We start from the raw sequence: 13,063 nt of genomic DNA on the forward strand, positions 1-13,063 counted from the left end.
GAGACAACAAGAGATAGTGAGGGAGAGAGAGAAAAGAGTGGAGACAACAAGAGAGAGTGAGGGAGAGAGAGAAAAGAGTGGAGACAACAAGAGAGAGAGTGAGGGAGAGAGAGAAAAGAGTGGAGACAAGAGAGAGAGTGAGGGAGAGAGAAAATAGTGGAGACAACAAGAGATAGTGAGGGAGAGAAAGAAAAGAGTGGAGACAACAAGAGAGTGTGAGGGAGAGAGAGAAAAGAGTGGAGACAACAACAGAGAGAGTGAGGGGGAGAGAGAAAAGAGTGAAGACAACAAGAGAGATAGTGAGGGAGAGAAAGAAAAGAGTGGAGACAACAAAAGAGAGTTATGTGCTAGGAGTTTGCGTGATTTAATCCATACTGTCTGAGAGCAGTACTGAAGTGAGCCAGTTCTTTCATCAAGGATTTGTCCCCAATGGCACCCTATTCCTTACATAGTGCACTACTGGACTGGTCAAAAGTGGTGTTTGGGGGTTTTAGGGGTGCACTATATAGGGAATAGAATGCCATTTGGGATTAAACCAGACTATGAGATGCTCATTGTTTACTAATTTGTAAAGCAACTCCGCCCTCTAGTGGTCAATGGTAAACAACAATCATTGTTTTCCACATCTCCAATCAGGCAAGATTAGGCAGATGAGATAGGCCTACAGCAGTAGCACAAGTGGTAATTGGGAGCATATTCAGTGTGCGGGCCTTTCTGTTCTATTCAAGATTTTAATTACACAAAAAATACACCCACCCCACTGATCAAAAGAGGCCATAACTGCAGATGCAACAAATTCAATATCCTCTCTCTTGCTTCTGTCGGGGCAGCAGTGGTAGTGGTTAAAGCGTTGGGACAATTACCGGAAGGTTGCTGGCTCGAATCCCAGAGCTGACAAGGTACAAATCTGTTGTTCTGCGCCTGAGTGAGGCAGTTAACCCACTGTTCCCCGTAAACTGTGAATGTTAAGGCAGCCCCCGACACCTCTCTAATTCAGAGGTGTTGGGTTAAATGGGGAAGACTTAATTCAGTTGGACAACTGACTAGGTTTTCACTTCTGATACAATAAACAACATTTGGAAAGTCAGAGAAAAAGTTAGTTAAGGTACCTTCCAAAAACAGATACACATGGGAACAAGGGGAAAAAACAGCAATAAACTACCAAAGCGGAAAAACTCATTTACTCCCTTCCAAAAAGGTGCCAGTTGACATTTCTATCCCCCCACCAAGTCAGTGCAAAATCAGGAGAAAAATTCAGTGGAGTTTGTTGAAACCGGTTGTCTCTGGCACGTGTCCCGAACACCGAAGTGCCCACTCTGCTGGGGCTGATCTGCCTTAGGCTGGTCGGACGTGAGTTATAAGTCCACTGAATCAGCTTCAGATCCGGCTGACTCCCCACTCTGCCTTTCTCTCCCTCTGCTCTGTCATCAGACACACACACACAGTCTGGAGGGAGAGAGCGTGTGGTGGAGAGCAGTGCCTAGTGATTAGACAGGGACAGACTGAGGGCTTGAGTGAGGGTTTATGTCCTGTGTGTGAGTGTGGTGGGGGGGCCTTTTAGGACTGAGGTAGCTAATCCCAGAGCTGCAGAGTGAGATTGTACACATTACTGACTGCCTAGAGGCACACAGTCACTTTCATAACAGTTGCTCAATGTAAGCTCTTGCGTCAGATTTTGGAAGGCAGTGGTGTTTGGGCCTAATGATCCAAGACGTTATCAGAACACGCATGTGTAACGGACCTGAATTGGTTAAACTCCTCAGCTTGGAATACCAATCCAACTGGTACCTTTTCGGTGGCCCAGCTGGCTAAAGGTGTTTCATGAGGGTGGTCACGCGTGTTTGCGAGGCAGGGGCCCGGTTCTGGTCTCAGTGTGAGCTGCAGGGGGATAAGGTGGTACGGTACAGTGACCCCCGTCACACATGTAACAGGACAAACAAAATACAGTGACTTTAGAAAACATTCAATCTTTATTTCCAACTAACAGAGCTCAGCTTACAGCGGGTGAATCAGACAATTCAATAGAAAACGTGTGATATCTCCAGGAAGAGAGATTTTGGAGAGTAAACAGTTATAACCAGGACCACCTGGTCATCTTGCCTCATGTCCACCTTTGTGTTTCCTCTCAATACATCCATCTTTCTCCCCCCCCCCCTCTCTCTCTCTCTGTCTCCATCCATCCATCTCCTCTCTCCAGCCATCCATCCATCCCTCTCTCTCCCAGATGGTCAGTGGGCGAGTCAGGAGTCCGTCTCCCACTCTCAGTCTGGAACCGCCCCTCTCCTGCAAGGCCCCCCCGCCATTGGTCCTTGGTTACCACGGTGGCGACATGGGCTGGGGGTTCTGGAGGTATGACATCACCACGGCTGAGATGGACAGCCTGATCGAAAGAAGAAGAGAATGAAGGGGGAAAAAGGATGAGAAGAAAATAAAAATTAATTAGCAATAAATATTGAAGAGATTGCTCAGCAGAAGCATCTTTAATATAGCCTCAGTGCCTTCAGGTTCGGTGGTTACACTTTGTCCTATTTTCCACAGATCTAGGATCAGCTTACCATCCCTTAGATCTTAACCTTCACTATAAAAGAAAAACCAAACCGACCTTGGATCAGTATATAACTTCATATTTTTCCATTGTGATTAGGACTATATGGCATTTGCTGCATATAACACTTCTACAGCATTTGGCTGATCCACAAAGTGTGTTACCAGCCAGGAGCATAGAGACAATCTTTAATAAAACACTCCTCTAGGTGATGGACTGGGAGGCATCTACTACTGATGTCCTGACACTCTCTACTTTACCTGCAGAGCCACACAGTGTGTTACCAGGGAGGAGCATAGAGACAATCTTTAATAAAACACTCATCTAGGTGATGGACTGGCACTCTCTACTTTACCTGCAGAGCCACACACACTGCTTTCCCTGGAAAAATGCCACACAGACACACACGCTCCCACAAAGTGAGTGGTATTATCTGCTGTAGTAAATTGTTATGGGTAAATGCAACACCTGGAGGTCAATGTTAAAAGCTTTTGGACATTAAAGCTGAGCCCATCTCAAGTCACAATGCCAGGTGGATCCGAGCGTTGCCAAACTAACTTCCTGCGTCTTCAGTTTTATTGCCAGGAGTGCATTCATTAGCGCAATTTGTAGAAAAACATTTTGCAACGAAAAGTGTTTTTTTATTGGACACATTCAGGTTAGTCCCTCCTCATGGTTCCTAGGGAATACACCCCAGGCAGAAAAAGAGTTGCCAAACTCACTTCCTGCTGCGTCCTGGTATTATAGTTAATACATTAACAGTAAGCCATTATGAGACAGATAATAGATAACTCTGCATTGTGGCATAATAGCAGACACTTTTTACACTTCTCTTTCACTCGCCCTCATAGTCGCATACAGACCCTGGGTAGGTTGGAAATATGAGACTTGATAAAAGAGACAGAACGCATACACACAGAGAGAGAGAGAGGTGCACATACATATTTGTTCTACTCACATGAAGCTGCTCATCATCTGTTTAGTGTCTTCTGAGCTGCGTGAGTTAGCGAAGCTGATGAAGGAGCAGTACACTGCTATCCACGCACACCACTTTAACTGAAACACACAACACAGAAGGACCACAAAATTATACTTTATAATGTGCTGTGTGTGTGTCAGCTTTTCTGCATGAGGCTTTAGTGCTGCAGCATAGCCAGACAGTTAATAATGTATTGTGTAAGATAATGTGCCTACGTGTAACAGGTTAAGATCATACTGCAATTTCAATCCACTGCTTGAAATGTCACCATTAGCATTGCTGTATATGTGCCTTTTTCGATGGTGCAACTGGCTAGTATGTTGTCAACCGGGCGGTCACAGGTGTTTGCGAAGCAGAGGATCACTAGTTCGAGCTCAGTAAGAGGACATGGAGAGTAAAGGAAGATACATTGCTATGCTAGCACAGGGACACCGGTTACATACATAACATTTTAGGACTGATTTCAGTGGCAGCAGTCAGAGGGAAAGGTGTTGATTAACAGAGCCATTAAATAGTTGGTAGCGTCAAGGTTACCGGTGTGCTGGACTTTGCTCTTTTCATCAACTCCACTATCGGACGTAGTGTAACGGTGTATCACCCAGCACCACACACAGTCTATTAGGGATATGTGACAGAAAGTACTGGCTCCAGTTGATTTGGGGGCACACACACACCCTTATAGGATAAACCACTCAGTTGAAAGGCTGGCGTTGCCCCCCAGGTGGTAGACTTTAATCCCGTAAATGGGGAGGGTAGGTGGGAACACAGTGGGGCCCCAACTTCTCCTTGGGGAGTCTCTCACACACACACACACACACACACACACACACACACACACACACACACACACACACACACACACACACACACACACACACACACACACACACACACACACACACAATGAATGGGGGAAGGGCAAGGTCAAATGTCTGTGTGTCAATGTGGTAAAAACAGATGTCTCTGGGTCACCTTCAGCATCAGGCCACACATGCTGAAGATCATGCCGAGTAGGTTCATGTAGTCTGGAGTCGGGTCTTCCAGGGTGGGGTTTGCTTCCGTGCTGGGGGGCTTGTATCTGTAACAACAACAACCAAGATATGAATGACCCTACCACAAATAACGCAACTAGCTACCTTACTTAGCTATACGTCAGTGTTACAACATCGAGTTAGTTCACTAAATGACAGGCGTTCTAGCTAGCTAGCTTGTTAGCTAGTCTATAATCGCGTTAGAATAGTGCTGATGACGTGTGATTTAGCTAAATAGCTACCGCGTTAGCAATGTTAGCGAGCAAACCCAACGACATTTACTCAATTGTACTCACCGGATAATTTTGTTTACCCTTTGTGGGCCTGACATGTTGTTTGCGGACATAATGTCCTTCTTGTTGAGATATTTTTAAGGATAAATGTAGTGTCAAAACGGTGTGGAGTGGGACCCGTCAGCTAGCTCGGTGAATGAAGGGGCGGGGCCTATCAGTTCCGCTGTGCGATGGATGCATTTCAAAATAAATGCTTTAAAGGACGCGAAGGACTCTATCAATGCGGAGTGAGAATGTTCGGACTTTTATTTTGACACAAATGCTTTTACCCGGAACGAAACGATTATCACAGACAGGAAGTAAACTACACATTTGCAAAAATATGAACGTTGTGGAGCATAAACTGTAGGGGGAAAAAAGTACTTGTTCGTTTGTTATTAGCTAACAGAAAGCAATATGAGTCAGTTAATGATTGCTCTCTCACCAAACTAAAGCGAACAAGAAAGGTATTTCAGGTAGATATCTATCCAAGTTCCATGATGCTATTTCCATAGCACTTGCTCTTTCCACTACTAACGTTAACGTAGTTGATGCTCAAGTCAGGAGAAAAATAATAGCTATATGTTTCAATCTATCTTTCTACAAGCAGAAGTGTGAAATGTCGTTTCCCCAGCCCAAACCTGAGGTCCCTCAGCTCCCACAAAACCTTCTCAGGACCATAGACTGCCAACAAGGGGCTGTAAGAGCTGTGCGATTCAATGGTGAGAACTCAAACAAACACCCATACCGTTAGGTGCATTGACTGTTGATCAACTTGGATCTGCTTGTGTATGTCATGACAGGCTGTATGTACATAACGCGTTTCGGGTGTTTTTCATCCTCTCATTTTCTCTCGACCCACCTATTTCTCCCTCCCTGTCGCTATCTCCCCCTCCCTGTCTCTCTCTCCCCCACCCCTCTCCCTCTCTGTCTCTCTCTCCCCCACCCCTCTCCCTCTCTTTCTCAGCTGATGGTAACTACCTGCTGTCTTGCGGCAGTGACAAGTCTCTGAAGTTGTGGAGTGTAAGTCGAGGGACACTACTGAAGACGTACAGTGGCCATGGATACGAAGTGCTAGATGCTGATGGGTCAGTATCTGTATTATTACACAAGGCCTGAGACCTGCAACTCTTCCCCGGGTCCTAGGTGTACAACAGATGTGTTTTATGTCAATATACCTCTTAAAATCATTTTAAAAACAACTCTCAATATTACAATTATTCAAAGAGAAACATTGAAAATTGATGTTTTGAGTCCATGTCAGTGCTTAAATCACATCTGAAGAAAAAAATAATTTCATTGAAATGTTTTAGTGTAGAGAGGAATGTGTCAGTTGAGCGATGTTTCTGCTGAGAGTACTGCTGCAGCACCTCACGGCAGGGTTTGCAAAACAATCGCCACCCAATTGATACAAATATTCATAATATACACTGCTCAAAAAAATAAAGGGAACACTTAAACAACACAATGTAACTCCAAGTCAATCACACTTCTGTGAAATCAAACTGTCCACTTAGGAAGCAACACTGATTGACAATAAATTTCACATGCTGTTGTGCAAATGGAATAGACAAAAGGTGGAAATTATAGGCAATTAGCAAGACACCCCCAAAAAAGGAGTGATTCTGCAGGTGGTGATCACAGACCACTTCTCAGTTCCTATGCTTCCTGGCTGATGTTTTGGTCACTTTTGAATGCTGGCGGTGCTCTCACTCTAGTGGTAGCATGAGACGGAGTCTACAACCCACACAAGTGGCTCAGGTAGTGCAGTTCATCCAGGATGGCACATCAATGCGAGCTGTGGCAAAAAGGTTTGCTGTGTCTGTCAGCGTAGTGTCCAGAGCATGGAGGCGCTACCAGGAGACAGGCCAGTACATCAGGAGACGTGGAGGAGGCCGTAAGAGGGCAACAACCCAGCAGCAGGACCGCTACCTCCGCCTTTGTGCAAGGAGGTGCACTGCCAGAGCCCTGCAAAATGACCTCCAGCAGGCCACAAATGTGCATGTGTCAGCATATGGTCTCACAAGGGGTCTGAGGATCTCATCTCGGTACCTATTGGCAGTCAGGCTACCTCTGGCAAGCACATGGAGGGCTGTGCGGCGCCACAAAGAAATGCCACCCCACACCATGACTGACCCACCGCCAAACCGGTCATGCTGGAGGATGTTGCAGGCAGCAGAACGTTCTCCACGGCGTCTCCAGACTCTGTCACGTCTGTCACATGTGCTCAGTGTGAACCTGTTTTCATCTGTGAAGAGCACAGGGCGCCCGTGGCGAATTTGCCAATCTTGGTGTTCTCTGGCAAATGCCAAACGTCCTGCACGGTGTTGGGCTGTAAGCACAACCCCCACCTGTGGACGTCGGGCCCTCATACCACCCTCATGGAGTCTGTTTCTGACCGTTTGAACAGACACATGCACATTTGTGGCCTGCTGGAGGTCATTTTGCAGGGCTCTGGCAGTGCACCTCCTTGCACAAAGGCGGAGGTAGCGGTCCTGCTGCTGGGTTGTTGCCCTCTTACGGCCTCCTCCACGTCTCCTGATGTACTGGCCTGTCTCCTGGTAGCGCCTCCATGCTCTGGACACTACGCTGACAGACACAGCAAACCTTTTTGCCACAGCTCGCATTGATGTGCCATCCTGGATGAACTGCACTACCTGAGCCACTTGTGTGGGTTGTAGACTCCGTCTCATGCTACCACTAGAGTGAGAGCACCGCCAGCATTCAAAAGTGACCAAAACATCAGCCAGGAAGCATAGGAACTGAGAAGTGGTCTGTGATCACCACCTGCAGAATCACTCCTTTTTTGGGGGTGTCTTGCTAATTGCCTATAATTTCCACCTTTTGTCTATTCCATTTGCACAACAGCATGTGAAATTTATTGTCAATCAGTGTTGCTTCCTAAGTGGACAGTTTGATTTCACAGAAGTGTGATTGACTTGGAGTTACATTGTGTTGTTTAAGTGTTCCCTTTATTTTTTTGAGCAGTGTAGTTATGTCAGGTAAGCCTACTTTGCACTTAACATTTAATTGAGAAAGTTTTTGGGGAAAGTCTTTCTGTCTACCCACAAGACAGTTCTCATCATTGTTAACTGTCCTGCAAACAGAGTGATAGACAAACGCGTACACTAAACAGACAGCAATATTGCTGGAAATTAATTGGCAGATATTGTGCTAAGTTTGGATTTTGAAGCCAGTAGTGGCTAACCAGGGGTGGGATAATGTCACTGTGGCTTTGATTGGATAGTAGCCGGGTGCTTTATGTTTATGATTTATATTTATGTTTATAAATATGAACATATTTAAAAAATGAACGCACTTTCAGAATTGATTGGCGAGCTACTCACAGGTGGGCTGAGAGCTACTGGTAGATCTGCCTGATGGAGGCCCTTGCTCTCGAGCAATACAGACAGCTGATTGAGGAACTCTTTATTGAAGAATCTGTTTGGTAAAGGCCAAATTTGGGTTAAATAACGCTGATCCTAGATCTGATTGAGTGGGAAGCACTTAACTTCACTAAGCGTTCTCTTTCAGTGTGACAGCTAGCCTATATGCAGAAGCCAATGCCTCTATGTTCCCCTATATGAAGTAGGAGATATGCATTAGAAATGGAAACATACGGTATAGTTGATAAGAAGTAGCACATTTTTTACTCATTCAGTATTCTTGTTTATGTTCCCCTATCCATCCATCTGCCTTCTGTGTCCTTTACTCTCTGTCAGTGTTGCCTCTGCGGGTCATTCTCTATGTGATCAATCTACATGCTTGCTTGTGTAGTCTTCCTCTATCTACCTGCCTGCTTTGTCCTTCACTGTCTCCCTGCTGCCTCTGGGCCCTGGGGGAATATGATCTGAGGTAATGGTGTGTGTCTTACCATCGATTCCTTCCCTAGTTCCTATGACAACAGCCAGCTGTGTTCCTGCAGCTCGGACAAGACGGTGATCCTCTGGGACGTCGCCACGGGACAGGTCACCCGGAAACTCAGGGGTCACGCTGGGGTGAGAGAAAACAATACAACTATATTTTCCTGTGTCCCAGAGCGAGAGATGGAGATATAGTTTTAGAGAAAGAGGGGAGGGGAGGGGAGGGGGAAAGAGGCGGGTAGGAGAGGTCAGGTGGGTCAGAAGAAAATATAGAAAGAGATGTTTATGTTGAAGGAATAGAGACAGGAAAGAATACAACAACAAAACATCTAACTAGAGCTGTTTATTTACATGGATATGGCTCTGCCTCTGGTCTGTCCCTCTGTTTGCAGAAAGTCAACTGTGTCCAGTTCAATGAAGAAGCTACAGTCATTTTATCTGGTGAGTTTTCTCATTCCTACATCCTTCCTCAGCAAAGAGCATCTCAGTCACCTCTACAACCAGGTTTGTGGCTTCAGCATTGTCCTGCTCATCCACAACAGACCCATCTCAAGTGTGTGTGTGTGTGCGCGTGCGTGTACTCGTGTCGGTCTCTAGGCTCCATAGATGGTACAGTGCGTTGCTGGGACACCAGGTCCAGAAAATTTGACCCCATCCAGATTCTGGACGAGGCTCAAGATGGTGTCAGCAGTCTGAAGGTGTCTGAACACGAGCTGCTCACTGGGTCAGTACCAAGTCTGAACCTTTCGGTTCATTTCAGTTTCATTCTTATAGAAGAGTCCTCTAAGTATCTTTTCTATCCCGTGTGGCTCAGTTGGTAGAGCATGGCGCTTGCAACGCCAGGGTTGTGGGTTCAATTCCCACGGGGGGACCAGGGTTCAATTCCCACGGGGGGACCAGGATGAATATGTATGAACTTTCCAATTTGTAAGTCGCTCTGGATAAGAGCGTCTGCTAAATGACTTAAATGTAAATGTTCTATCTCATGTCTTTCTCCAGGTCAGTGGATGGGAGAGTGAGACGGTATGACCTGCGGATGGGCCAGCTGCATGTGGACTTCATCAACAGTCAGTATCTAGTCTTACCAACTAGTTGTTGTACTAACTATCACTAACTTCTGTACCTAAACCACCCTGAGTCGCATTGATTTGTTATGTGTTTGTCTCTGTGTTCCAGGCCCCATCACGTGTGTGTGTTTCAGTGCGGACGCCCAGTGCACTCTGACCTCCAGCCTGGACTCCACCGTGCGTCTACTGGACAAGAGCACAGGGGAGATGCTGGGAGAGTACACAGGACACAAGATGAAGGGCTACAAGCTGGACTGCTGTCTGTCCAGTAAGGATACTCACGTCCTGAGCTGCTCTGAGGACGGACACGTGTACTGCTGGGACCTGGTAGAGGTACGAGGGATGGATGAATTGTTCATTTAATAGATAGCTCCACTACCTATCAAAATGAATTGATTTGATTTGTTGATTTTGCTAACTGGATGCGTATTTGAATAGGAATAGCACAGCAGTATCTGTAAATGTCAACAGCTGCAGATTCAAGAACTTAGTATGTGTGCTTCTTTCTTTCTAATGTTAGATTCTTTCGATTTTTGAACTTCTCTTGTTTCTCTCTCAGGGTTCTCTGACGCTGAAGCTGCCAGTCGGGAAGGCTGTCGTCCAATCGCTGTCTTTCCATCCCTCGGAGACCCGCCTCCTCACAGCCATGGAGGGGCGTGTCCAGGTGTGGGGGGCGGAGCCAGAGGAAACTGAGGAGGACGTGGTGGTTGTTCAACAGGAAAAAGCATAGTCATCATTAGATGGACATAACAGAAAGGACAAGAGTCATGATATCGTCAGAACTGATGAGTTCCCTACTGTACATGAACTGTCTGTTCTGGACTCAGGGTCAGGGATCGGATTTTGGTTGAGGGAAATGGTTGTGTGGTTGAAAAGGGACGTGCCGTTGCTTCCATGGCTAAAATATGGAATAAATCAATGAAAGTACTGCTGATGTCCCAGCATTATCAATAATTTTTTTTTAATATTCATTGTAAATATTTTGTAAATTATGAGTTTTGAATAAACCCTTGTTGTCCAAATGAATCATAGGCTCTAATAATAATTTCTTAGTAGCCATGAGGGAAAATGTAATATCACTCACCAACATTGGTCATAAAACATTTAGATTTGGTTCTTTATTACGAGTTGTACATATGAACATGGCACATGGACAAAATAAATTAAGTAGCATCATACAGGAATCATCTCAAATAAATAAATAATTTATTTTACATAAATACCTTGTTGGTTTGCTGAGGACCTTTTTTCGAATTGTAACAATTTTACTCAACAATCAACCATAGTGTTAACCACTATTAATTTAATCTATGCAGCAAAATAAGATCCATTCTTCTCATTGGTTATAAAAAAAACTCCCCAAAGCAACTTTAAATAAATATAAATATACATACGCAAAGTAATGCATTTCTTTCTAGCAAATAATAGCTACATCTGTAATCTCTTTCCTCCTGGATCTCCTTGTTTACAGCACAGCCTGAGCCTCTGCTTCTCCCATTGCATTCTGAACAGCCAATGGCCACGGCCCAAAAGTGAATGTTGCGTCCCAGGCCCTCCCCCTTCATGTCCAGCTCCTCCCCATTAACCCACACATGTACACCCTGCAGCCGACAGCTTCTCCACCTTGTGCCAGCGATGGGCGTTATCCAAAAAGGCTAGATCTTCGTGGTGGGTGGGCCTGCAGCATGGTCCATTCTGCCACAGCTCTCCATTCTGCTCGGGCAGGGCCCCCCTCAGGAGCAGGTTGGTCAGGGTCAGATCATGGTTGGAGCGGACACGGGGACAGTCTCCGCTGCAGTACTTGAAGAGGACGGTCTCGTCCGCGTCGTAGCCCAGACCCAGCTCTCGTACCTGGAGGAGGACGGAGCGGAGACGACATTGGGTTGAAGAGCGGCGGGACCGGATTGGGATGATTGGGGCTGGGGATGGGACGGAACCCCTTTGGTCTTCTACTCCGAATCCGGAACCTCCTGTGTTCTTATTGTTGTCGTTCCCTTTGTTGGATTCTCCTCCTCCTCTCCTCTCCTCCTCTGATGGGGGGGATGATGCTTGCCCTCGCTGCTCTGAAAGATGGAGATAAAGAGAGAGGGTTATTAAAACACTCAACACACCAGCTTGGACCAGATATCATTACACTATAGACTGCAGTAGACTGATAGTCAGTGCTACCCTACAGAAAAACTTCAGAACATAAATCACACAATATGCTCCCCAAATTCTCCAGTGACTGTGTATGCCTTGTCACTCAAGTCCCAGTGTCAAACATCATCCTGATGTAAACCAATCTCAAAGTACAGAACAATATCTAGATACATATAACCCCGTACAAAACTGATGAAAATAGGAAGAAATTCTATCCTGTCCCATCTCTAATGTCGAAGGTCGTGAGTCGTGTCCCCCATCCGTCCTTACCGAGTAGTGAGCGCAGCCAGTGTCCCTCTCCTCTCTGGACACAGAACAGCAGAACAACCAGCTTCAGTAGAGACCTCATATCTCCCCTCTTCTCGTATGTTGATCCCTCTTCCTCTCTAAGTAAACGATTGAACAGTGGATGAGTGTCCACGAGTGATGCTGAGATGCAACAGAGTCCCAACCTCCATTATATATCCCTCCGAAAAGAAGGGGGGGTGAAACGGAGGGGGGGTACACTAACCCGTTCCTCGCCAAAGCGCCAAGCCCGTAGACTCACTTGAGTTTTGACGGTTAGCGGTTTGATTGTTGGATGGGTGTTTGACCAAGAAATGTGTCATATTGGGATTATATTTAACAGGTATAAATTTTGTTCTGAGGGCCCCAGCCCAGGTGTTTTCCGATGGATGCAAAGGCTGCTTCATGGGAAAAATGAAATCTGGAGGCTAATAACTTAAAGCTGTTTTGAAGTTGAAAGACGGACTAGGCTGGTCAGAGGTTGAGTTAGTTGGCATTTGATGCTAGGCAGAACTACCACTTGAACAGATGAAGAAAGAGAGAGGGAGAGAGAGACGGGGGGGTGTAATAGAAACAAAAGACCTGGGGGAAGGACATTGACTTGAGGACATAGAAAAATACACAGTTAAGACAAAAGTCCACCAGGTCAATGTTCAAATGAGGCAGAAAGCGAGAATGTGTTTCTGTCTCTTTCAGGCCAGCAAAGAAAGAGTTCAAATAAAAGAGGGAAGGGATGGTCGTAATTAAAAAAGAGAAGAAGAAAAAAACATGACAGGAGACATTTTAATGGACATTCCGAGACTGGCGACTGACATTCCCAGATCTTTAGTAACTTCTTCCATAAATTCAGGGATTTGGTTGGAAATGTGGGCTTGTCAG

At 45.8% G+C, this 13,063-nt stretch overlaps 3 protein-coding genes across 5 annotated transcripts; 1 reads left to right on the plus strand and 2 right to left on the minus strand.

Moving 5' to 3' along the window:
• Positions 1 to 2,079: 2,079 nt before the first annotated feature.
• On the minus strand, positions 2,080 to 5,016 carry LOC129846468 (PAT complex subunit Asterix). Its single transcript, XM_055914411.1, has 4 exons — positions 4,852 to 5,016; positions 4,497 to 4,602; positions 3,504 to 3,601; positions 2,080 to 2,380 (listed from the first exon to the last, which is right to left on the minus strand). Exons 1-4 carry the CDS (start codon positions 4,899 to 4,901, stop codon positions 2,314 to 2,316), a joined length of 321 nt encoding a protein of 106 aa, XP_055770386.1. The 5' UTR covers positions 4,902 to 5,016; the 3' UTR covers positions 2,080 to 2,313.
• A 109-nt stretch (positions 5,017 to 5,125) lies between these two features.
• LOC129846467 (WD repeat domain-containing protein 83) lies at positions 5,126 to 10,980 on the plus strand. Of its 3 annotated transcripts, none has more exons than XM_055914409.1 (9): positions 5,126 to 5,303; positions 5,435 to 5,549; positions 5,795 to 5,915; positions 8,720 to 8,825; positions 9,083 to 9,131; positions 9,288 to 9,414; positions 9,690 to 9,757; positions 9,867 to 10,090; positions 10,317 to 10,980. In XM_055914409.1, the coding sequence occupies exons 2-9, from the start codon at positions 5,447 to 5,449 to the stop codon at positions 10,485 to 10,487; spliced, it is 969 nt and encodes a 322-aa protein (XP_055770384.1). In that variant the 5' UTR covers positions 5,126 to 5,303; positions 5,435 to 5,446; the 3' UTR covers positions 10,488 to 10,980. The 3 variants fall into 3 exon arrangements, with proteins under 3 accessions (XP_055770384.1, XP_055770383.1, XP_055770385.1); XM_055914408.1 differs by having other exon boundaries at positions 5,438 to 5,549; XM_055914410.1 differs by having other exon boundaries at positions 5,126 to 5,294; positions 5,438 to 5,549.
• Positions 10,981 to 11,338: 358 nt separating this feature from the next.
• LOC129846466 (persephin-like) lies at positions 11,339 to 12,248 on the minus strand. The gene is made up of 2 exons (XM_055914406.1): positions 12,170 to 12,248; positions 11,339 to 11,820 (listed from the first exon to the last, which is right to left on the minus strand). Exons 1-2 carry the CDS (start codon positions 12,246 to 12,248, stop codon positions 11,339 to 11,341), a joined length of 561 nt encoding a protein of 186 aa, XP_055770381.1.
• Positions 12,249 to 13,063: the final 815 nt, after the last annotated feature.

The sequence above is a fragment of the Salvelinus fontinalis genome, unplaced genomic scaffold, assembly GCF_029448725.1.
Source record: "Salvelinus fontinalis isolate EN_2023a unplaced genomic scaffold, ASM2944872v1 scaffold_0559, whole genome shotgun sequence".
In the NCBI taxonomy this organism is placed as follows: domain Eukaryota; kingdom Metazoa; phylum Chordata; class Actinopteri; order Salmoniformes; family Salmonidae; genus Salvelinus; species Salvelinus fontinalis.

Excerpts from the sequence above, each read along its gene's own strand:
- LOC129846466 (XM_055914406.1), bottom strand. The coding sequence starts at position 12,248 with ATGAGGTCTCTACTGAAGCTGGTTGTTCTGCTGTTCTGTGTCCAGAGA. Across the intron at positions 11,821-12,169 it reads CTGGCTGCGCTCACTACTCG|AGCAGCGAGGGCAAGCATCA; the intron begins GTAAGGACGGAT and ends TCCATCTTTCAG.
- LOC129846468 (XM_055914411.1), bottom strand. The coding sequence starts at position 4,901 with ATGTCCGCAAACAACATGTCAGGCCCACAAAGGGTAAACAAAATTATC. Across the intron at positions 4,603-4,851 it reads AGGGTAAACAAAATTATCCG|ATACAAGCCCCCCAGCACGG; the intron begins GTGAGTACAATT and ends TTGTTGTTACAG. Across the intron at positions 3,602-4,496 it reads TGTGTGGCCTGATGCTGAAG|TTAAAGTGGTGTGCGTGGAT; the intron begins GTGACCCAGAGA and ends TGTGTGTTTCAG.
- LOC129846467 (XM_055914409.1), top strand. The coding sequence starts at position 5,447 with ATGTCGTTTCCCCAGCCCAAACCTGAGGTCCCTCAGCTCCCACAAAAC. Across the intron at positions 9,415-9,689 it reads GAACACGAGCTGCTCACTGG|GTCAGTGGATGGGAGAGTGA; the intron begins GTCAGTACCAAG and ends GTCTTTCTCCAG. Across the intron at positions 10,091-10,316 it reads ACTGCTGGGACCTGGTAGAG|GGTTCTCTGACGCTGAAGCT; the intron begins GTACGAGGGATG and ends TTTCTCTCTCAG.